The following is a 25,837-nucleotide window of genomic DNA, read 5'->3' as shown; positions in this document are numbered from 1 at the left end:
ACCAGTCCTGATGCAAAAGGGATGGGATGGTTGGCAACTAATGATCATGGAGACAGAGAAACCTTTTCTGGACCTTTTGTGAAGTCTTGCAATCTTTCAATCACCACAGCAACAACACAGAGCTGGGTCAGCAAGTGGCCTAACCTTCAAATGCTGTCCACATATGAGCATTAACTAAAAAAAACTGGAACAACAAAAGCGAAGCAGAAGAGTTTGCTGCAGAAACCAGACTTTCTAGCAAAATGATGCTCTAATGTAACCATACTGTAATTTAAGTCCAGAAACATTCTGCAGATGACAAAATTTCATAAGATCTGAATGTTGCATTCCTGTTCTCTATAAAATAATATATTTTTTTGGCTGTATTGCAGGAATTTAACTAAATTAATGCAAGAAAGTTTCAATTGTCATAATTTGCTAGTCTGAACAAAATCCAAAACCTAGGCAACTTAAGGAGAAAATAACTCATCTAAATTTATATGAACAATGAAGTAAATATTCTAATATCATAATGTGGAATAATAAGTTGTGTACATCAAGTTGAAGTTATGTAGCTGTGCACATTTTAAAATAAATGCTTTATGTACTGTAGAAAAATGGTGTTAAAAGAGTAACAGGAGCTGCAAATTCAAACACAAGAGTGGAAACAACAGACACTAACACTCCTGTGCTGCCTCAAAACTCCACCCTCTTTGGAGTATGCACAATTATAAACCAGATGGTATTTCCCCCCGCAAAAGTCCCTTTGTCTTAGCCAGTTCAGGGAACATTTAGTGCTCAGCCACTGCACAATTATTTGTTATTTTTCTTCCAGTTATCAAGCATGCGGCCTTCAGCATTTCAATAATTTTTGAATCACAATGAACACTACAGTGATTTCAAACCCACCATTTAAATGGGTTCTTGAAACATCCAGTTGTTTCATAAGCATTAATTGATTCCTCCTCCAACACATAAGTGGCACAGAAGAGTGGCAACAAAATTAAACTGTCTAGACTTCTCAGTTATTGGGGTATCTGATGTGAGGCAGGACTCGATTCTTTCAGACTGATGGGCATCCTGTAGCATAAAGCACCCTCTGCAGCTCCTCGGGCTTTGCAGTTTCAGGTGCAAGTGCCGAGTGTAACTATGAATCAGCTGCAATTTGAACCTTGTTGGAACTCAAAATGTCTCTCAGACGTTTTTAGAGGTTCCAGGCCTTGGTCAGAAGCATTTTAGACCCTGGCAGGTAGCTGGAAACAGCTGTGATATTGAGTTTGAGCCATGGAATGAGTTACCAACTTTGGAGGTGGAACAAGCAGTCACAAAGGGTTAGATAGTGCATTAAAAGTAGTTACAAAGTAGAGGGAAAAATTTTTTAGTATTGTACAGGGGGGTTTTAGCACCTGTACAGGGGCGTTTTTACTTTGTACATGAGGGTCAGAAGTTCTAAGATGGAGGAAAGTGGGCTGATCCTGTCCTTCCTCCTTCTTCTTCCTTGCCTCCATGTTCTTGGTGATGTTGGCACTCATAGATTGGTTTAGAGTAGAAAAGCACTTTGTAATATAGGTAGTAGGTATTGGGGGAAAACTATAAACATGTAATACGTAATATCTCATGTAAAAGATAGCAGCAGCCCTGGGCAGGGGGAGAGAAGAAGAAGACACAGACAGAGAGGGTGTCAGGGTGTGTGTGTGCCTCTGCCCAGGCCGCTGGCCAAGCAGCCGCAGCCCACGAATACAATCTTTTGGATAACTGACAATAAACTGCCTTGAGACCGAACAGCAAGAGCCTGAGCAGTTTTTCTTTAGAAGCATGGGTTGGAGGAGAGACTTTACCACCACATGGGACCCCAGACCAAGCCCAGGGTTCTCACAGAACCTCATAAGAAATCCATAGCAGGTGGATATGTCAACCTTATCTGAAGAGAATTCAGCTGTTTTAACAAGAACACCACAATTTCTGTTCTTACAGTCTTTGACATGATCACCAAGCTCCTGGATTTCTCTAGCAAACAGATATGAGTCTGTGGTACTCTCGGTCACACAGCCCATTCTGTTCTCTTGACCATAACATACACAAACTAAAGAAAGGCTTGTTTGTGATTTCCTGTGAATTGAAAAACATTTTACTGACAACTTCACAACCTTGCAGCAGAATTAGAATCTCTGGATTCACCACATGGATCTGCCACCTCAAGTTGATTTCATGCTCCACCTGGCCTCCCTGTGGAGGCAGCTCTAGCACTCCATTTTTGCCTCCTGCCCAAGTCTCAGTTCTGCTGCCAGCAAGTACAGTCTGCCTAGTTTATTAGACAGCCTGTCCTGGTCCAACACCTCCCCTGACCATCACCTCCAAATATCCCCAAATCTCTCTCTTCCACACCTATCATGCACAAAAATTTCTTCCAAATTTACCTCACTTCCTCCCCTTCCATCTCTCACCCCAAGGCAGCCAGTCATATCCATCCCTTCAGGTACATCCATCCTACAGGTACTGGCTGGAGTCTGCTTTAGACATGTGAAAGCACAGCCAGGTCAGCTGAACTGCTGCTTCTGCTTCTTCACAGGAAGCTTTTAACCTAAAAGCCAGTTGTCAGTTTGGCAAACTGAATTACCCTGCTGATGAAGGAGCCCTCCCAAGCTCCAAAGGCAAGCAGCCATTAGGGATAAGAAGCCATTAAATCAACTTGGCACGACCAAGCTAGATTGTTCCTCCCCAGGGACTGAGCACACTGCACTGAATCACTACTGATACTTTTAAGCTACTAAACAAACAGCCTCCAGCAAACATGTTTAAAAATCCTGAAAATGTTTGAAGTGGCTAAACTAGAGCAGACTTAACATAAATGGAAGATTTGAATGCAACAAGAAAAAAACCTCACTCAGTTACTTAGTCAGCAAATTTCACAGGAATATTGCCTCTCCTCAAAGAATCAGGCAAAGTGCTGCAACTGCAGTCTCCTTTAAAAAGAAAACAACAACCAAGAAATCCCAGCAAACCACCACCAACAAAATGCCAAATATTTTGACCAATCAAAAAAAACAAAATAACATTAAATATACACTCCTGTTCTGACAACCATAATAAATACATTTCTAACATACAGTAAAAGTATTTCAGCTTTGACAAATCATTCCATCTATCTGGCTAGGCAGTTGTCATTCAAAAGGCATAAATGCATAGAGTTTGAAGTAGTAGACAGGAACTTAGAAGCCTTTTATTTTATATTTTAGACTTCTATATGCTTATGTGCTATCTAAGCAACAGGTAACAGAACTTTGGTTCTTTTCTCCAGCTGATGCCCTGTCCCAGTACAGTGTAAGACATGATTCAGTTTTCATTAATCCTCATCTCAGTAGTTTGTTGTGCAAGAGGAGTTTCATATAGGAAATGAGAGGCTTTCAGATATAACCGGCATATATTCAGCTTAGAAGATGAAAGTAAGTCCTTAAAAAGACCCAGCCCACAATAAACCCCCTCAATGACTGACTCTACCTCCATCATTCAAATCAAGACACTCCCTAACTGCAGCCATTAATATCTGTATGTACACTTCATAAAAATTGCTGTTTGCTAGAACAACTTCATGCGAACAAAGTATAAACAGGACAGTAACAACTGGCAGGTCAATTCGAGAGAGCATGGTGTATAATTCATTTAGAAAGGTAGGTGCAATGAAGTCAAAATCTGGCTGTAATAAACCATTTCTGGGCTTTGAATATTCACACTGTAAATTCACAAAACCTTCTTTCAGAGCTGAAGGGCTGTTGATCTTGGAGAAGGCAGGTGCCACCACTCAACTGCCTAATTTGCCAAGAAACTGTTCATGCATCATCTATTTCAGCAGAAGCAAATATGCAAACAATGGCCATGCAAACTGGTTCTAGGGACTCCCAGCAAGAGCTGCAAACATGTATTTGTGAAATGTGTTACTATATATGCCACTGTGGTTTAAAAAAAAAAACCAACCCACACTGTGTCAGCAGGTAATCTCTTGCACTTTCCCCCCTCCTCATTCACACATTAGAAAAGGAAACAGTTAGTATCAGAGACAAAACAAAGCTTTAATTCACAGTCTGTGAGTGTATCTGCATCCAACTTAACAGCAAGTTTGCAATTAATACAAAAATTATGTGTAAAATCAGGGCTTAGCCTGCTCTACATGAGCTCTAAGACAGTCCTTCACCAAAGGAAGATTAACTGTGCTTTATGACAAAAAAAAGCAACCGGAATTAAGTTTTTATATTAATCCTAATCATAAAACTCATCTAGAAGATCAGCAGAAAAAGTTTCTACAGTCTTGTTTACAGACCCAAATCAACAGGAATCCACTGCCTAGCCAGTCATGGTTTTGGTTTAGCCATAAGGTGACAGGGACTCCCGGTAATGCTCAGAATCACAGCCTTTTAATTACCTGCTATTGTGTGTGCACTTAACAAAACATTTAATCTTGCATAATGAAAGTTGGAGCTACCATTTTTCATCTTTGTAGAATTTCTGGACTCTCAGGGAATACACAGTCAAAATCCATTAGCAACTTAACTATGCAAATAAGCTAGCACAAGTATCTAGAATTCTCCTATCCTAGAAAAAAAATTGAGTGGTGGAGTTTTAAAAGCATCTAATTTTCACTGCGTTGAGACATAATTAATTTGAATATGAAATAAAATATGGCTCCTGAAAGGCAAGAATCATAGCCTGCATGTCATAAATTGTTTTCTCAATTTTTTTTTTTTCCTTGGGCCATTATTTTCTAGTTTAAAACAGTTTATAAAGAAGAGTCAGAAACAGACACATTTGTGCCCATTCCTTGTCTCTCTTTTACTCTGTCATAGTTCTGCTCCTTTCTATCTTTCAGCTTTGCTAAAGAAGTTACTAATTCAGTGTCTTCTCATGGCCTGGTGACTAGCAAAAAACATAGCAGGAAGTGCATGACTTACTAATTATCATGGGAAATTTACAGAACAAGCAGGGTTTTAAAGAGTTTAATTTTCTCTTTAATACTCCCACATCTATTTTCGGTAAATTCCTCATGCTTTAAGGTCAAATGTATCTCAAAAATGCCCTCACATCCATTCCTATAATACCACATTCAGCGAGTGATTTCTTACTTTGCATACTTTCACATGTTCATGCAGAATATATTTATGTACCATGTATTAGTAATGCAGTAAATTATTTCAAGGGCAGCAGTACGTGCGGTAAAATTCTACTAAACCTTTTTAGTTTAAGGAACTCCAGTGCATTTCATAACCTCAGACAACTGCACTGATGTAACACTGCAGTGTTTAACGCACAATCCTCTCCCACATGGCAGTGAGTGGGTGAGTGCAGCAACCAAAAGACAACCCTGGCTTCCTTTTGATCACTTATCTCCGTCATAGAGATCCTAAGAGAGGGCACAGTGAGTAAACCACTTCCTACTCAAAACTGCAGTTTGCAACAGCAACTTTCTAATGCAACTTTTCTTCATCATATGAAAAATCCAGGCAAGTTTAAAAAAAAACTCCACAAAACTAACATGACATGCATAAACATATAAAAACAGAAAATTTTCTGAAAATTAAGTAAATGTTGAGAATAAAATATGAAGTCATAAAGCTCCAGCCAGCTTTTGGTGGTGAATAGTCCATGGGGAAAAAGCTGTTCTAGTTCTGCTTTGTACTGTAAGTGGGATACAAAAATAAGAGCAGTAGGACTCCCAATGAACCATGCTGTTACCCCACTATAAAAGCAGACACATTCCAAATTATCTTTAAGTAATAAAGATACCTCGATGTCTAGCAAGGTCCATCTTACCTGAATTGTAAGCCTAAGCCATTAAACCATCACCAGTTTCACTAGCTTAGTTCTTCCACAGAATAGCTTCCTCCTTCATAACAAGTTAAAGAACAGCAAACAGACCACTTTGCTGGGTCCTTCTCCAATTCAACTACCCATCTGGGTCTGGGGAGTTGACTGAGACAAGAACATCTTCTTAGCTTCATAATGAAAATTACCTCAGTAAATATACAAAAAATTTTGTGTATTTGCTAATGTGCATAATGTTTCTATGATGCTCTTTGATATGCTGTAGCATTTTTACACTTCAGAGCAAAAATTAAGTGGTAGTGAAAGCTCCTCAAATTGTTGCTAAGAAATTTTACTAAAATGTGAAAACATGCTGTTCCAGAACCACAACTCATATACTTTGTTTTTCTGTAAAAATTTCTTATCATGGTTAACTGAAAGAAAATAATTCTGAAGCAAAACTAGCAATAACCTTTACCATACCAACCCCCAAAAAATACCACCAGCAGCAGTTATTTGGTCAGTAACAGCAGTACTGCAAATTCTGGCTGTCAGCTGCACTGCACCATTCCTAGCCTTCTCACCAGAAAAAATTCAACTGGAATTACAAGACACTAATCCTAGTAGTCCCAATAAAAGTGAGGGCTTTGACAGCAGAGATGAGCAGCTGGAGTTCCCTAGACATATACTTATCTTCTCATAAGGCAGATTCCAAGAAAAGTCATATTAAAAGAAAAATGCTATTGGTACTAAGATGTGCAGACATCCAGTATCAGGAAAGACAAATCCCATAACAATCTAACAAACAATCAAATGTTAAAGGATTGATGTATTTCCTTACTGTACTACTAGTTGTTGGCACACAGATCCATTGTCTGTTATCAGTTCATTCAGTTTTAATTCAAGGTGAACTTTTCCCTGAAAAACAAAACAGGAGAGAAAGTTTTAAAAGCATTTATTTAAAAAGTAGGAATTAGAATAATAATTAGAATAATTACAGTTAGAAGTTATTTAAGGTAATTCCAGTATTATCATTTGAAGAAAATACCTCATACAGAGTACATATCCTGCAAGTAGAGCATGATGGATGCACTTGAACTTTGAGACAATGCCATAGAGAAGCACTACCTCATCTGCAGATCAGTCAAGCCTCTACAGATTTAACACACACAAGTAATTCTTCTGCCATGAGCAATTACCGAGAGCAAGAGTCTCAGCTATTCTGTCCCAAGCATGGGATGAACACTTGCAAAGACAGGAATTTCTGAGTACTTCAGGAGAAAGTTCTAAAAATGGAAGTAAAACCCATAGCTGACCTTGCACACATTTCTATAGCAGTTATGTTTTGACATAAAACTGCAATGTTTTTATTGTAAATCCCCTGGGGCAAAGGCTGTGTTTCCCTCTCTGTCTGTCACATGGGAGGAGAAATGAAGCTTTTTTACAAGGCAGTTCCCAACTTAACTGCTTTGGGATGCCTGCCAGGTGTTTTGCAAACTGTTACTACAGGGACAGGAACACAGGTACATTAAGAAAGTATTTGTCAAGCAGAGAAACCCTATTACAAAAACAGATTTACAGGATAAAAACAGGATACCAAGGATCATGGCAACAGCCTTACCAGGCAAAGTTTTTGAATGACCAATGAAAAGACAAACATTATTAGTATTTATTTAAATAACTGACTTCATTTGCTTTAGAAAAAATTTGCTGTGAATGACCTAAACATCTTCCTTCTGCTTTTAAAACCAAAGCCCACAAATTGTGTTTTACACTGAACAGTAGAAGTAAAACAGCACATTGCTGCTCCTGTGGATGTAGTTTGCTCCCAGCTCAGTGCCATGATGACTAACATGGCTCTAAGAAAATACTTCCTCAACATGCATGGAGAGTTTTAGAACATTTTTGTCATTTTGTTTGTTGAGAGCAATGTGATGGTTTCTTAAAGTTGCTGATCTGCAGATTTATATGAGAACTTCTGACAAAATATGCAACCGGGTTTTAAATGTGGCTGTACAGAAAGCTTGTACTTCAAAATAGGGAAATCAGCCATTCTTATACAATAAATAATAAACAAACAGTGACTTAGTGTGAATGCACTTAGCATCTGTAGATCTCGGGGTTGTTCAAAGGCATGAAAGGTGGATTAACAATCAATTTTCAGGTACTTATAGGAAGATGGAGTATAACTGATACAGATCCTATCAATTTCAATAAAAAGAACAGTGAATGCTCAAAAACCCTAACAGTGTGTGAAAGATTTTGATCTTACCAATGTCTTTTTCAAGTACAGCTCTCTATAAAAGCTCCAACTATGTATAAATTCAGGTATATAAAACTATATATTCATATAAATCTCCACAAAACAGTCTTGCTATGAATAATATGGATCAAAGGTGCTTTTAATCAAATGAGCCAATTTCTAACAAGATTAATGAAGATTTTATAAATGAAAAAGGGATCAAACAATACTAACAATTTTACTAGCATGCTGACACTATCTGCATTTTAGAAAACAAGAAAATTTTTTTAAAGCTAATATATATAAACAAGCTTGTGCCAGCTGCAGTTAAATGTGGCCTGTTCCACCCAGCTTCTCAAGTTCTGGTTTATTTATTTAGTATTCACACATTGGTATTTATTTTTCAGGAACTAGTGGAGAAGGGAAAAAGTTTCAAGAAAACAAGATTAATATCAACTCATAATACTGTGAACAGCAGCAAAACAAAAAACCACCTAATATCAAAGCACAGAGCAGAGAACTGCTTTCTAAAAATTTGGTACATAAAAAGTACACTTTTCTTGAAATAAATGCAGATGGAAAATCCCAAAAATAATCCCAACCAAGCAACTGCATGTGCATAGTTATGGAAGACAAAATACTTCTCTGCTCTCCTACTGCTTTGCACCCATCATAAATTCTGGAAAATACTCACATGGAGGGAACCAGAGGAACAAAATATCAACTACATGTATACTGCCATGAGGAGAAGAAAATAATTTTTTTTGTCTCTTAACTGATTACCTTTGAAAACATTTCATGCACTTTTTCTGCACATTTTCAATATAAAAGTCTGCTACTTTCAGCCACATCCAGCCAACAATCTTGGGTGTCTCAGCTATGCTCTGAAGACTTTTATAGAAAAATAAAGCAGGACGGGAGAAACCTACCCAAATGCCATGATTCAAGAAAAGATAAATATGAGGAACATACACCGAAGCAGAAAAGGTCATTTCCTAATGGAAGTGTCATGCAGGACAGTGCATGGCACAGCACTGTCATAGAAAAGTAAGAGCTTACATTCTGCTGAGAGTCACAAAGCCATAGAAAACTATAAAACTTTTATTTCCAATATATAAGAAATCACTAAATTCTATTAATGGAATATTCTAATTGAATTTCCACACACTCATGTAGTATTATGCCAAAAGTAATACCTTTCTCAAAACATTTTTATGACAGAAAAATCATAGCAAACATGGCAATGTTTAAGTCAAAGTGGAAACTGCCTTTCAGTTTATATCTGGGAAGTCCTTTCTAGAATTTTCAGAGTGATTACATGAGAGAATTCAAAGAAGACAATGTGCAGCTGGACTACATCATCTCTAGGTCCCTTCCAAACAGACCATTCTATCATAACTGAAAGAGGACTGATTTTCAACAGAGAAGAGGAAGTGGTATTCAGACGTTTTGAAAATCTGTCTTCGTGTAAAGCAACCACATGCCCTCCTATACCCAAGACCTTCAGGCTAAACTTATGGCTCATAAATGAATCATCTGTGGAAATAACAGGAGAATTCTGTACACATTCAGATCTTGTAAAAGCAGCCAGGATTCTCCCTACCCAAAGGGACTTTCACATTACTAAAAAAATATAAACACTGTCAAGTCTAAGACTTTTGCCCTCAGGCAAATCTGGAAAAACACCCTATTAAAATCTACTAGTTTACGACAGCAAGAAGGCTAAGACATTCCCAAGAATTCTGTTTTTGAAACCAAAAAGAGAATTGCTACTTCTAGAGCCATGTCACTTTTGCCTATTCCTAGAACAATCCTATTTGAAGAGCCAGAACCACAGGCTGCAATAACACTGTGAAGTGCAACTTTTGACACTGAATGCAGAAAGTGTTTCAAGGTAAGGTACATAAACACAGCACAAGTACCTCCAAGTTTTGAAGACTAACCATTTCAAATGTCACAGAATCAGCCATTATTTCAGTTAACACCAAACATTACTAAAAAAAGTTATTCAAGAGTTTTAGGATCCATTCATGTGCCTCAAGTACATGACTCCTCTTACAAGCATTTCAGACATCAAAATACTGTTAAGACATTTCCCAAACAGTTGTTTCATGTCTTCTGCCAGTTTTAAGTACCATGAGGAATAATACCAGCTTAGGTGTAGAGTGCCTTATTCACTAACCAAACTGAAGACACAACTGCCTCACAAAGAATACAGATTCTAAGCCTTATCTCTTACAGCTCAATGTAATCTTCTACCATCACATCCTTATCTGTACTTAACTTTCAAAATATAAATGTGTAATTTAATAGTTACCTGAACCTCTGAATTAGAATCAACAGGCTGAAGCATAAACCAGTTCTCTTTTCCTGTGTAATTGCATAAGTCTTCTTTTTTGATTGATACCTTTCCTGAGGGAGGGAGGCAAGAGGAGAGAAGCATAAATATTACCTTCATTTGAATAGAACAAATATTTAATTATGTTTGAAATTTGATTTTTTTCTAAACTCTCTTAAATTTTTCTTTAAGATTATTATGCTATATAACGAACATAAAACAAGGAATGTTAGAGGTATGTAAAACAGAAAATAGTTTATGTAAAGCCTGATGGAATTAATTATTATTTGTTATCCTGGATATCACCAATAAGAAGCTAAAAAAGAGAACACACTAGAGGCTGGAATTAATATATTTGGGAGAACAAAAATGGTGTTCAAGAATGTTTAAACAGGAACCTGAAGTAGATGCCTTTTACTCTTCTGATTGCTATTTGGAAAGCTGTTATTATATCAAATTATCTGACATCCTGGTGCAAATTATTTCCTTCCTCAATTCAAGTAAAGCAAAGGCTTCTTCCACAGCAGACTATTAGAGCTTTGTAGCAACTGTATCCAAAAAGCAGCTGCAATAAAGTCATTATGCAGTGGAGGGAGTAACAGAAATCTACCTCCTGTGATTTTTCACTTAAGCTACACAAGTTGCTAACAAATGCTTTCTAAGTCACCAAGTCACAGGTTGCATTAACGGGGGAAAAAAAATCATATATAAATAATTTTAAGAATTATTCCACAATTGCAATTATTGTGGAATTATTCCACAATTTATTCTTTAAAGATCTATAAGTAGTAACAATTATTCAAATATTCCAATGAAGCAAAAGTGGAGAAGAAACAAAGAGAATTAAAAAAATGTATTTAGACCCTAATAAGACCATAAAATGTCCTACTAACCTGAAAAGCAGTACATATTTTAGTATAACAGATTGAAGCAAGGAAACAAAATCCTTCTTTTTAAAGTTTAAAGGTGCAGTTAAGTGCACTATATACAATTTTGAAAGATTTGAACCAAGAACTGTGAATCCTACAGATAATGCTACTGAAAACAACCAAGTATTCTGCAAGATGCAGAGAGTACCTCATAAACACTTACCTATACGCAGGTCCTTTTGTAAAACACTTTTATCATAAATGTAGAAGGACAACCACTGGAATGTTCTTGGAATCTCAAAGTAAAACTCCTCTCCAAAATAAGGACTGAAAAGAAAGATTTGAAGTTAAAATAGAGAAACACTAGGTAATTTTTATCAAAGCTGAACATCAAAAAGCTGCATTTTGCTGCTGTCCCAGCCCATGGCCCTCAGCACTACACTGAGCTGTCATCAAAGGTGCCCAAAATCGTTTCAATACAAGAACACACAATAATATTGCAATGCCTTCAGTTTGTTTATTCAAAGGTAAGAATCAGAGCACACAGAGAATGGTGTCTCCTCTGCAATTTCAATTATATTTTTCTGTCTTGAAATTATTCTAGCTGGGTCTCTAGACTTCCTGAGACATGCACAAGTTTTGTTTCATTTTCTTATTCCGTACATGATTAAACTACATTTATTCTTAATTCAATTTAAACTCATTGATTACTTAAGTAACTGGCATTTTTTTAGCTCTAACTTCCATGGCAAAACTGCTGCTCTAAGATTCAGACCTGTAAAAAGTTATCACTAGAAACTATAAGACAGAACAGTGAAAAAGAGAAACATTACTCTCAAATCCACATGATCTTCCTCAAGCCAAAACGGTCACCACATTTCTCCATCTAAAGAAGTCCAATGACACGTTTACAGTTCACCCTATTTAACTGCCATGTGCACAGCCCCCTACAGAACAAGACTCTGGATTCCTCTCTGTTACACATATTTCATACAATGTGTTGGTATCTTCACTCCCAGAACTGATACTCTCATTAAAGTTAAGGAGTATTTATTGATGTAATCAGAGCCAGCGGTCAGAAAACTGTATTTCAAGACTGAACAAAACCACAATGTTGCTTGTATTACTCTGAGTGATGAATACCAAAAGTCAAGCAGATCCACAGAAAAACCCTACTATTTTAGAACAGGGTTCTTAAAATAATTTCAGTTACTATGTATTCATATCACTGGAGAAAGATGTTCATGTTCAGGAAACTACTTTTATGCAGAAAAGTACTATGATATCAGTTATACCAAACCCTGAAACAAATGTTGGTTTTTTTTTTTGTTTCCCAGCAAAGTATCATTTTGACCCTATTGTTCCAGTACTTTCTTAAACTAATAAAAATATGACAAATATGCTTATGTTTGGAACAAGCAGTTCATGTTATTACCTACCCAAAGGATACCAGGAAGAACTGGGCACCATCCCTACTCTCCTCCCTCCAAAATAATCACAGAAAAAAGGCCACCCCAGGCTTAAGGACAATGGCTTGTTAAATAAATTAGAAAGAAGAGCTGATAACTAACTTGAAAAGTGGGAAGAACACAGCTAAAAAATCCAGTATTTCAAATGTCTAGAATAGATTTTTAGAAACAAGAACTTTAAGGGAGGGAATTCATTATAAGGAATTCCACAAGTAAAAATGTTCTTTTTGTTTAAAGACAGACCTTTTACCACAGGCTTCAAAGCAAACAAATCAGTATTGGCCTTTGCACTACACTGAGAAATAATTTCAGAATTCTCAATTGAAAAATTAAGCTGTGGTTTTCAGCTCCCCTCTTTTTTTATAATTTCAAAGCCAACAAACTCTGCTTTGACTACAAGGGCTGGGTTCTTCTTTTCAGCATCATGACTGAATACACTCATGAGCATTACCTTTAGCAGCAGTACAGCCCTAAACAGCCTCAACTTCCTTATTACCATCACTGCTCATTTTAATTGTATTGACACAATAGTTCAGACCAAAACCAAGCAAGAAACAAAGGCTTATTTTAAACTTAAGTCAAGTCCATGATCTGCTTTCACCTCACAGCTATACAAATAAAGTTACAGTGGTACAAACAAAGAGATGCTACAGCAGAAAGAGTGAACAGTGGGAGAATGAGATGGCACTAATGTCAGGGGAAACCCTGCTCTAGCTCAGCTTCACACAGACATCCTAAGGGAACAGCAGACTCCAGTGTACACTAACAAGTGCCAAGGATTTAAGCACCTATTCTGGGTGGACCTACGGGACTCTGCACCCAGCACCTTTGTCTTGCTCCTAAGAGAGCAAACTTTGCAGCTACACATATCCCCTAGCCCCAAAAGGATGACAAACCATTAAATCTATTATTATTTTGACCTCAACACTACATTAAGTCTCCTATTTGGCAATAAAGAACAAGCCAATAATATGAGCATAAATAGAAGGTAATACATTCTTTTACTTATGTTGATGTATTTTTCTTTACCTAAATTAAAAGAGGTTATCAGTTGTTGATTCATCAGCAAAGTAGGAGGTAAAGGGAGAAAATTTAGGGTAAAGAAGGTAAATAAATGTATTAGTAAAGGAATTCTTAGGTAGATAGGTTGAATAGGCTGGCGGGGTACAACAGTTTATACCAATGAGGAATAACTAAAATGGGGAACTCACTCATCCTGTTTCTCAGGGATTCAGTCAGTTTAGTACTTTCATTTGTGACTTTGATGCAAGGGCTTTAAAGACTGTGATGGATACAAAATTAGAAGATAGCACTAATTCAAAGGACGACCAGACTGCCATACAGGAAGAACTGGATTACAGTAGTAGAGGAGATTAAATATCACTGGGTAACACACTCCTCTGCTCTTCCCTTCCTTGGTACAGTAACCTGGCAGTTCTGTGAGGACACTAACCAGTGCCCCAGTCCATCAATTAATAAAAGCAATGGTTACACCAACAAGGGAATTAATTTCTGCTATAACTTTGCACTATCACAAAGTTCAGTTGGGAAAAAAAAGAAAATGACCTTAGTTTAAATTGAAAAAACAAAGAGGACACAGACATACCACAATACCCCTTCTTCCCCCCATTCCTCATATTTGACCACAGACATATGAGGAGGCTCACAGATATTCTTTCAACTTTCCAAGGGAAAAAAAAATTCTTTCTTCAGATCTCACAGAAATCCCACACCATGTCAGGAAATATTTCTTGAGTCATTAGCCAAAATATCCCTCTTTCACTTCAGTATTATTTCACAGTTTTTTAACTTTGTAAAGTCAATGGTTTTACATCTGCACTCCCAACAACTCTCCCAGTGCTGGGAGATGAAAAGCTAAACCTATTTGCACATTTAAAAAATACACTGCTTAATAGTTTTCAATCATGGTAGTCAAAACTAATTTTAATTCTAGTGATAATTACTTCCACATTTAATTAGTTGATATTCACAGGACTAAAATTTAGGTTAAAACTTGTATATATTTGCAACCCATAATACAGTAACAAAGACTGTGAATTATGTGTGTAAGAAAAAGCAAGCAAAATATGAAACAAAATAATGAAATTCAAAGTTGCATCTATGACTACAATTATACTGCGCCTCACTGAAAAGCAATTTATAAAGTTTTCAAGTTAGTAAGAGATTGGAGCTTTCATCTCCTGTCCCAGTACCTCTAGGTTAGTATGGTCTCTAGTTTAATACAGCAATAAGAAACAAGATGTTTTAATTAAGTTTCTGGAATGAGAGTCAATCTTAATAACTGCATATACAGTAGCAATCAAGTATAAATACCCAACTCCAGTCGCTGGTGATAGAGGATGAGTTATTTTATTACATTTCACTAGTTTGTATGGAACGCTCCCTAATTCAGAGAATGAAGGGAGTCACCTATGAAGTCAGTGGAGACAGAAGAGCAATTCTAAACACCAGGTTCTAATACAAAGATGTCATCACCTGAAAAGTTCTCTATTTGAGGCATGCTATTTGAGACTCCTCTCTCCCCAACTGTTTTGTTATAGTGAGATTTTTTACTTCATTTCTTCTGTAAAGTATGAAAGACATTGCAACTAAATGTCAGTTAAAACTTCAATACTATTAAAATTTTTTTGATGGATCTAAGGTGTTTTAACTTTATCAAAAATTTTATTATGCAACTAATACTTCTTTTATTAGGTGATGAAAGCACATAAATTTAATAATTTTTAAACAGAACATAATAAAAATATCTGTGTATACATCAAGTATAACAGATCTTGTTTCTAAACATAGTAGTAACTTCCAAAGTTTCCATTATTAATAACAAAATCAGAGAGCAAAGTCTTTCAGAGATGGGCTGGGTCTTTTGCCCATGAAACTATTGTATAGTTGAAGAGGAAATGTTAAGTTTCTGCTTTATCAGTACAGTCTCAACATTTTTCTCTGCAGGATTACTCAATTGATTTTGTTTGGGCAATCAATTGCAGCCTGTTAAATTCTGAAAATTTTATGAATCTAAATACAGCAGTTACAGATTACGAATATAAGGAAAATACTTGCTCCTGCCTGCACTTATGTGGCATTTGCATTTCATGTAGAAGCATAATGAGGCTCTGAAATGATGTTCTGAAAAACTTAAATTCCGTATTTAAGTTTGCCATCTGAGCTGTTCCTGACCTGTAAATATCTGGAGAGAGAGCTTAAAGAACAAACACTAACAACAAAACCACTGGAAAAAGGAATTAAGAAAACTTTCAAGAATCTGAACAGACTGTCTGCGTTTTAAAAGGAAGGCTTAATGTCACCTCCACATAACTGAAACTGTCACCCAGATATTCTGAACTGCAGTGCCGCCTTTTTGGGTCCACTACGAACTTCAGAGTTTTGAGACATGAAAGCCCTTACACTAATGCAGCTGCATCATCCTGACCTTTTGTTTGATTCTTTTTAAGCCTCTAAGACAGTAGCAGAAGCTACAGCAAATGGTGCTCAGGGAAGCAAAGCAAGGCATTCTGTGTGGATCCTGTTACAGTTCCCACAAGAACTACAGGAGAGAACAAGGCCTGTTCAGGGGATACCCCACAGCACAGAAAACTCTCATACATGGCAAAGTTCCGGTTCCTTCATTCTAGAAACAGGTTTTACCAGATACACAGTAAGAGCAGAATTCCACCAATACACTTCAACTGCTTGTCAGAAGAAGGAAATTACATGGGAAGTGTGTAGCAAGTAGATTTCTTTCCCTAGAAAACAACCTAGCAAGAACAAGAACGTTACGCTGCCCACTGGAACAGAAGAGAGTAATTGTGAAATATATTCTAGGATATTTCATTTAAAAGCTCACAAGACTCAATTTTGACTTCTTGCAACACTCAGGATTTACACATTGCTGTAACATCTCTGAGTAGTTGCCACACGTCAGTTCTCATTTTAAAGTAGTACAAGGAGAAGTCATACACACTGGTATTGGGCAGTCTTGCTTATCATATCAATTTAAAAACTGAGCTTACCTTAAAGATTTTTCAACTACCTGTGTACGAAAAACTTCTTCTTGGTCCAAGTTTATGGTACAGAAAAAGTCTCTCATTTTGTTGGGTATTAAGTGTTTGGCATCATCTGTAAATTAAAAAAATTACTGTAAATATTGCACGGGAAAAACAAAATGTTATGTACAAGAATGTCACAGTTTTAGTGTGTTCAAAAAATTTACTTTTCCATTCAGCATGCATTTTGATATTAATTTTCAATTCATAAGCTTCAAGAGGGCAGAGAAGTTGCTACACCCAGCTTCTCATGGAATGAGAGTCGACAGGAAGAGACAGACTCTGACTCATGTGAACACCACTTCTTGCAGCACCTGCACTTTCCCTTGAAAGGTCTCATCTCTGGCTTGACCCTGCACAACTTGCTAAATCCAAGACACTCACAGCCTGAGGTCATATGGCATTAGGTCATAACACCAAGACATGATCTGCCCGAGCTATTGTTCATTTGGCATTTTCTCTCTGCAAATACTTTGGCTAAAGGAAGCTGATTAATAAGAACTTGCCCATCAAATCTTTATTTCATTTTCCACAATGAACAGCAGATTGTGAGTTGGCTGAGCCTTTGAAAATATATCCCTCATGAGTACTGTTCATTTTTTCCTAACTAGTAGAAGGGGGAAATAATCACCTCCTAATTCAATGCAACATGGAAAAGAATAAAAGCAAGTTTCTAATAAGAAAGAAAGACTGGCAGCACAAGAATACAAAGATTTGCTGGGTATTGAATCTAGGTCACTGCAATTACATGCTGGACATAAAGCAGATCTGTTAGGAAATGGTTCCCTCTGAACAATCACAGTTGAAACCAGCTGAAGTTGCTCTTCCAAAATCCAAGTGCTACAGACATCTACGTTAATTTACAGCAACACTGTTCTCTATATTAAACAGAGACTTTCTGCCCAGATGTCTCCTCTCCCTTTGAATGTCTAAAGACAACAAACAGACCCTTTCCACCTTCTATTTTGCTAAAAGAGATTACAAGCTTTTCAGGTACTCTCTCCCATGAGAGGATCCTAAACAAAGCAGGTGATCTGCCCCTTTTCCACTTGGTTGTCCAAACCATGGGCAACCAGAATTGCATTAGGTCTTAGCCAGTACCTCTCACATCCTTGCCTGCTGCTGGAAATACCCCTCCTGATGACATGTGGAATCAGCTTTATCTAAACATTATCTATTTATATAAGATATTAAAAATGGGATGAAAAGTACATCTAAGTATTGAGTTTTAATTACTTTTATGTCTGAATAGCATAAGACCTTTCAAAAAGCACAGTTTGAAATTACATTTGAAATGTCATTCATGTTTATTTTTTAAAAATACAGATATGAAGCACAGTGAGTAAACTTTATTCTCTATGCTGGTAAGATGTAAAATCAAAGTTCTGTTTTCTCTCTCCTCCGCACTCTTTTTGTGTTAGATGGTTAATGCAGGTTAACCTATTACAGTCTTGGAAGTTAAATAAGTAATGCCCAGCACTGGAAGGGCTGCCCCGACTGTCTCTGAGAAGAGAACGTGACAGTTTAACAGGAACACAGACTGAACTTCAATCATGACATTTTCCAGGTCAGGGATAAGTACACTGATGGAAAGCATGAACAGATACTTAAGAACTTCCACAGTTAAAACCTGTGCTCTCAGAAGCATCAACAAGCTTTTCATCAGCTTGGGTGTGGGAGAGGAGGAAGTATACACATTATTTTTAAACACCGCACTCCATGTTGACAGATTGAGAGACATGAACAGAACCTGGTTTTAATGGCTTTAGACTCCAAAAAAGGATTAAACTCCAAGTTACCCTTAAGTGAGATATTACAGGAGAACCAAGGAAAGCATCAGATTACCACTGCATTAACTTCTTTTAAGGAAGAGCTAATTTAATAAAACATATGACATATAAAAATCAATTCACCAATCTGGAGAGCTCCTGATAGCAAAAGTTTGCAATTAATAAGCATGAACTGGATGTGTCAGCTGTTCCTGAGAATAGCTTTATTTTTTAGTTAATACTTGGCACAGTCTTATTTCCCCATAAAGTATTTAAAATACAACATTATTTAATCATCACTGTAAAGGCACAGTACAGTGGACTTTGAAAGGAAACTACAGTTATTACCGTTTCATATTTTCTTAAAAGAAGAATTACAAAGAATTATCCAATTCTTAAAATTATGTATTTCTGTTTGTCTGTATACTATAGTGCAGTTTTTCAGTTTTAAAAGAAACTTTCCACCCAGAGAAATACACAAAATACAAGTTTTGATTTCAGCTGGTTATAGCACAGTGCTAATAACACCAAGGCTGTGGGTTCAATCCCCCTATGAGCCATTCACTTAAAGCTGACACTGATGATCCTTGTATGGTATCTTTCAACTCAGAATATTCTGTGATCTTATTTTCCAATGAGTTAAAAACCATTATTGTATAGCCCAAGTGTCTGGCTTTAAAAAACAGACAAACTTTTGGGAAGAAGAAGATCCTCAATCCTGAGTTAAAAATAACCTCAGAGCACTTGTCAGGTGAAATACGGAGCATGAGATTTCACATAGTTTCTAACACCTCTTAGTATCTGTGACTGTGGGAGACATTTCACCCATATAGTGACCCAACTCTTCCAAGAAGCTTATTTCCTTTAAAAAAAAAAAGCTCAAGTCTTTGATTACACTACATCTTCCTTTTTCTGAGAAACCTAAGGCAATAATGGTTGCATAAAAATCAAGTATTAACAACATTAGATCCTGAATGTTTACGTTTTCTGTACAGATATGCAATATCCTGTCGAGTAAAAGTCTGCAATTAGTGTCCATCTTCTAAATTTCTTTGTTCTGGGTCCCTGCCAGAAGACATTTAGACACACAAACTCTGAAGTATTTGCTTCACAGAACTAAACATATTATATAGCAACAATAAATTCCACTCCAGGAGTGCAGGTTATCCAAGATAACCACACACTGGTAAAATCATAGTGCAAGTTAGAAAAAGAATGCATCCTGAATTTTGTCAAATAAGCTCTAGGAGACAACGGGGACATTTTTCCAAGTGCTTCATTAATGCAGGTTTCAGTAAACACTCCAAAAATCAAGGCAACTAAAATCATTTACTGTACTTCCGTATAGCATAAAATGAAAACTGAAGCCACAGCCTGAAACACTACAAGATATGCCTAAAGCAACTTGACACCACATACCTTTGTAAAGCATTTTGGTCATTACTGTGGCACATAAAATAGAGCCATCAATACAAAAGCATGTCAAAAAGGAAAGACAGTCTTTTACTGGATTTTTGGTGAAAAACCTGCTTAAGAGTAACACTACACTTTCCAAAAATATTACAGGGTCTTAAACAGGCAAGACCAGTTCATCTCATCTCACCTGAAAACTGGAGGCAGAAGACTGGCTGCAAACACTGACAGCCCACAAAAACAGGGTACCAGGGACTGTAAACATGTCCTTACTCAGGTTCTTCACTGCTAGGTATGCAATGTCTGCTTAAGCCACCTTTAAGAACATGTCTCAATTCTAAATTCAGTGTAATGATTTGTATAACATTGCTAAATTTAGATTTTGCCACCAATTTGTGCGTTGCAAAACACAGTATAAATACCAACTTTCTGCAGATGGTGTTTTCTATACATGCAGAATTACACAGAACTGACATTACCTCATTAAAACTACCATGCTCTCTAATGCAACACACATAAAGTAATCAAGTGTCAAATTTTAATTGCCAGCAAAGCTTGGGCACTAAAATGTATTCTCCTTGTAAGAAACATGCTAAGGAATTCCTTCAGACTATGAACATGAGCTTTCCAAAGTGAGGTCTGCTATTGTTAATCCCTCCAGATCAAGGAGGATTACATTATTATATTTGTTTATTATTCTTCATTCAGAGGGTTTTCCCCTACAAAACGCAGTATAAAAATACTAGCAAGAAGTGAAAATAACACAGTATTTGTGGTGTGAAGAAGCCAAAAGAGCATCTAGGCATCAGAGGATTCCCAAACTTCCACAGCATTTAACTCATTGATTTTTTAAACAGTTTTTGTTTTCTTAGAAGAAATAAGTAGGTTTACAAAGTGATTTTCACACTGTTTCAAGACATGTCTTTTATTACAGCTGCTACTTGCACTCATTTTTCAAATGGGTTCTTACAGGTCCATCTTCAGCAATGAACTTTTCATATATTCCCCAGGAAGAAGGTCACAAACCTGATACAACCACAGGCTCAATCCGTAACACATAAATGGGACAATAAAACTGGTTTTAATGTAAGTCTCAAGACATTTTGCTTTGTTTTTGTTTTTTAATGTGTAGTGGAAAACTTTCATCAAGTTCAATATTCCAAAATGTAAAACTCATTGAATGTTGTGTAGTTCAATGTTGACAAAACCTTACAATAAAAGACAGGAAGCAGAATAGTATCAAAAAATAAGCCAGCTTCAATAATCTTTAGCAACCAACTTCTTAAGTACTCCTAGGAAGCAGGTCATAGTCCCTCTTCTTAGGGAGTACTATGACCTGCTTCCTAGGGAATACATAAAATGTTGGTTGCTAGAGATTACTGAAAACAGATTAAGAAAGGTGGAGCTGCTCAGCCTGGAGAAGGTTGTGTGAAGACCTCACACAACCTTCCAATATCTCATGAGGGAAGCCAGAGAGGGATACTGTATCAGGAACTGCAATGACAGAGTGAGGAGTAATGGGAACAAACTGAAAGAGTAAGCATTTAGATTAAATATATGGAAGAAATTCTTTACTCTAAGGGTGGTGAGGCAGTAGCACAGGTTGCCCGAACAAGCTGTGGATGCCTCTTCCCTGGAAGTGTTCAAGGCCAGACTGGATGGAGCTCTGAGATGGTGTAGCAGAAGTGTCCCTGACCATGGCAGCAGCATTGGAATGAGATGATATTTAAGGTCATTTCCAAACAAAACCATTTCATAACCCTGTGATTTTATGAATTCATGCTTTAACCCCAAAAGTAACAGTATGCTTTTTTAAAGGCTACCTGGCCTGTATTATTTCTGTGCTAATTGCTAACAGCAGTAGATCTCAGTGTGTTCAGCCTTGCCTACCTAACCACGTCCTATTGCTCACACCTCGGGCTGCGAGCACCTCCAGCTCCACTCCGGGCCATCTCCTGTTTTCATGACCCAGTCTTCTATTTACTGAAGACACAGTAAATACATCTAGGCTGCATGACGATATTTAAGTAAACACGACTCCACTCCTCCACCAAACTTAATCCTTCAACACGTTTTCACAACCGGTTCTCAGCCCCAGCGCCATGCCCGAGTCAACTTGTTTCGCTTCATTCTCAAAAAAGTCGATCGGCCGCGTGAGAAAGGAAACAACCGGGCCGCGTCCGAGCGCTATGAATGCGCTCCGATACCCTCAGGAAGCCGCCGCACATCCTGTTTCTCCCCCTCGCTTTGAAGCGCTCCCCGGCCGCAGCGCACTATCTGCGCGCCTCCCCGAGCCCTCCTCCCAGCCCATCCGACCGCTTCCCACGTTACCCAGGCTATCGGTATCGGCACTCAGCACTTCCCAGACACCAAAATAAGGCCACCGGCCTCTCCCTCCGCCTCCTCCCGCTCGCACACACACTGCACAGAGGCACGGGAGTACTGGTGACCGCTTCCAGAACAGCCCTTCACCACCAACTTCCTGCACATTGCTAATTTCGCAATTTCAGCCTGACAAACAGACTCCGATGCCCGAGGTCCGGGCGGGAGGGGGCATTTCTGTTCGCTCGCTGCCACCAGGGATACCTCGGAGCCACGGATGCTTCCCTGGCACTCCGGGCCTCCCGCGGCCCTGCCGCGTCCGTGTATCCATCCGTCCATCCGTCCGTCCACCCGCTCACCCACCCATCCCGCTCCGGGGCGCGCAGACCCCGGCCCGGCCCGCACGTGCGGCCACAAAGCCCCTCCGCGGGGCCGCCGCGGCCCGGCCCCACCCGGCCGCGGCCCCTCCGCCCCCGCCCCGCCGGTGCCCGCCCGCGTCGCCGCGGGGAGGGAGCGGCAGCAACGGGACCAAGCCGGGAACGACACCTGAGCGCAGCGGCCCCACCGCAGCGCCGCACTTACAGATCTTCCCCCGCAGGTTCTGCAGCACCCGCACCTCGTCGCCGCCGTCTCCCGCCGCCATCGCGCCAGCGCCGCCGCCGCCGCCTGCGCAGTGCAGGGCCGCGGGGGAAGCGAGGGAGGGAGGGAGGGAGGGAGGGAGGGAGGGAGGGAGGGAGCGGCCCGGCCCCGCCGCCCGCCCCACCCCCGCCGCCCGCGGGCACCACCGGCCGGGGCGGGCGGGGGGCGCGGCGCCTGCGCTAGGGCGGCTTCTCCCGGGCGGCTTCTCCCGGGCGGCTTCTCCCGGGCGGCTTCGGCTTCTCCCGCTGCGCCGTGAGGCGGCTCCGCCCGGGTCCGCCACCCCGCGCTCCAGCCGGCTGGGGCTGCGCTGCGCTGGGCGCCGCGGGGCTCGGCCGGTTCCGGAGCTGGCCCTGACCGCCCCTTTCCCTGCTCTGTAGTCAGGAAGACAGGACATAGCCTCGAGCTGCACCAGGGGAGGCTTAGGTTAGACATTAGGATGAAATTCTTCACAGAAGGGGTGATTAGACAGTGGAAGGGCTGCCAAGGGAGGTGGTGGAGTCACCGTCCCTGGAGGTATTTTAAAAAAGACTGGACGTGGCACTCAGCGCCAGGATCTGGTTGACGAGGTGGTGTTGGGTCACAGGTTGGACTCGGATGATCTCAGAGGTCTTTTCCAACCTAATAGATTCTGTGGTTCTGTGCCTCCCACCGGGACAGAGGGCTCGGCAGCCCGGCTTGTTGTGTTCTCTATGCCCAGACTGGTCACCTTAAATGGCAGGTGGTCACATTAAATGGAACGAGTGGCAGGTCTGGCCATTTTGGCCTGTGGTGTGCCAAGCGCCTGTCCCTATGCAAAGCACGGGCTCCACTGGATCTCCTCTGCTGTCGCTAGCTCAGGTGCAGCTGTTCGGCCGTGTCAGAAATGCCATGGAACAAGTAGGAAATGGCTCGGCTGCCCGCGCTGCCCCAGGAGCAGATGTTGCTCTGCCTGTGGAATGCCGCAGGCAACACTTCCCTCAGGAGTCATGCAGTCAGTACCCAGAGGTGTTTGCAGGCTGCAGCAGCTCACCTTCATCAAGAACTAAAGAGCCTTTTCATCATGTTTTCTACCATGGATGCTTGGAAGACAAGCAATCCTAATGTGAAACTCTGGGATCTGGCTTACACCCAGACTTCACCGCGGCCCTGCATTGGTCCTGGCCATCTCACCTTGGGCCTGCACAATCCACCCAGCCATCGGCTGCACGTGACACGTCTGCTTCAACGTCACTCTGGGTCAAACTGAGGGTACGTCTGTTCCCAGACCCTGTAAACACAGTCTGGTGAAAGCCTTTCATGACTGACATGTCCTAAACCACAGGTAGTTCAGCTGGCTAAAGCTGTTCCAGGAACAAGTGCAGGACATGGGTTCTTCACTCTACACATAAAGGCCTTCTTCAGTCTATCCTGCTGTTAAAGCGAAGTTTAGAAAGCTGCAGGCCAGCATCTGTCATTGTCTCCAACTGAAGTCCCCTGCTGTGGTGCTCTGGCCATTTTTTATTTTTCTTGCACAAATCTTGTCTTTATGATATGGTATGAAGCCATAGAATCTGTTGTCATTTCTTCATGGCTTCTCCTGCATACAACTTCTCCCCCACTGCTTCTTCAGCAGTGGTGATATTCCTTCCTCATCCCCACACTCTACATTGTTGCTGGGGAAGGACAGATGTGTGTTTCAAGGCAAGCAGGGTAGTGGTGGGGAATAAACTGGTTCATCACACCAGTAACAGGTGGATGTGAATGCAAAACCTGAACCTGACAAAGACATGAGTTTGCGTAAGTTGAATTTTAACCTGTTGGAAATGAGAGGTTCCTCTACAGTACAAATTGAGGATTTGATTATCTACAGTTGGCTGTCTAGGCTGCTTGCCTTGTCTGGCTGGTGGCTGCTGAACTGAGGCTCACCTGGGCAGAGTCAGAGCTTTGATCTGGAAAAGCAGCAGGGCAGCACCCTGTGAATGGAGATGTGTGCTTGAACTGTACATTGCCACACTTCGGAAGATAGAGTGACTATACTGCCTCCATATTCTCTCAAATGTTATGACTACAGTTGGGGTTCACTGTTTTAACTTAGCATCAGCTTCCTTTACAGCACTGACCTGCATTATCAATTAAAGTTTTGTCACTGATTCCTGACACAGTTTTAGTTAAAAAGAAGTTTTGCTTTAGTCTAACATAATGATATTCAGAATACTATTTCAATTGCATAGCATTTATTTTGGCCATTTTTAAAGTTACATTTTAGGAGTATCTGTATGACAGGTAGGTCTGCATAGGACATGGTTATAACAAACACTGGTGTGCTGATTTTCAAACTTACAGGAAAGATTTCTTCATCTAACAATGGGGGATCTTTGCTTCTTGTGAGAGAACCTCACAGCCAAGCTGCTGAACTGTCAGTGACAGCTGCAGTGCTACGAAAGTTTAGAAGGAGTAACAGTAATGACAATGCACAATGGCTTACTTCAAAATGCTTCTGCCTGTCGTTTAGCTGTCAAGCAATCTCGTTCCACAGAAGACAGCAATATCATTTACTACATTTACTCTAACTTTGGGTGTATCATAAATGAGGACTGACTAAATTTTTGTTTAGATGCACAAGTTTCATGATCATCCACTTGTCTTTTTAATTAGCATTTCAAATAGAGAAAAAAAGTATTTATTACGATTAACAAACTTCTACCTTTTCTAAATTTATATATCTCTCCTGACAACCATCCCAAAATGACCTGCATAAGTTAGCTTAAGTTTGCTTTTTAATGCAGGTTACAGACGAGTGACACCTAGCTGAAGGGGGAAGTATTTTGAATATGCATGGTCTTCTATTTTGTATTTATCTTCATATTTTCATATGCAATTAGGTATTTGCATTTTGAACTATATTTCTTGACAGAAGCCCAAAAGAGTAGTGTGTGTAAAATACACAATCTATGCTACACGGTTACTAGCAGAATTTAAAAGAAT

At 39.5% G+C, this 25,837-nt stretch overlaps 1 protein-coding gene across 1 annotated transcript in view; it reads right to left on the bottom strand.

Moving 5' to 3' along the window:
• Positions 1–22,945, bottom strand: part of RASA2 (RAS p21 protein activator 2) — a 45,476-nt gene extending 22,531 nt beyond the window's left edge. Inside the window, exons 1-5 of the mRNA XM_021536952.2 lie at positions 22,838–22,945; positions 16,719–16,824; positions 11,445–11,548; positions 10,332–10,426; positions 6,614–6,690 (exon numbers count right to left, since the gene is read on the bottom strand). Of these exons, the coding sequence (XP_021392627.1) occupies positions 6,614–6,690; positions 10,332–10,426; positions 11,445–11,548; positions 16,719–16,824; positions 22,838–22,898 (443 nt within the window). The 5' untranslated portion in view covers positions 22,899–22,945. The remainder of the gene's footprint in view (positions 1–6,613; positions 6,691–10,331; positions 10,427–11,444; positions 11,549–16,718; positions 16,825–22,837) is intronic.
• Positions 22,946–25,837: the final 2,892 nt, after the last annotated feature.

The sequence above is a fragment of the Lonchura striata genome, chromosome 10 (assembly GCF_046129695.1).
Source record: "Lonchura striata isolate bLonStr1 chromosome 10, bLonStr1.mat, whole genome shotgun sequence".
In the NCBI taxonomy this organism is placed as follows: Eukaryota; Metazoa; Chordata; class Aves; order Passeriformes; family Estrildidae; genus Lonchura; species Lonchura striata.
The sequence above is the reverse complement of the archived record's forward strand: the minus strand, read 5'-3'. Positions and strand labels throughout refer to the sequence as shown.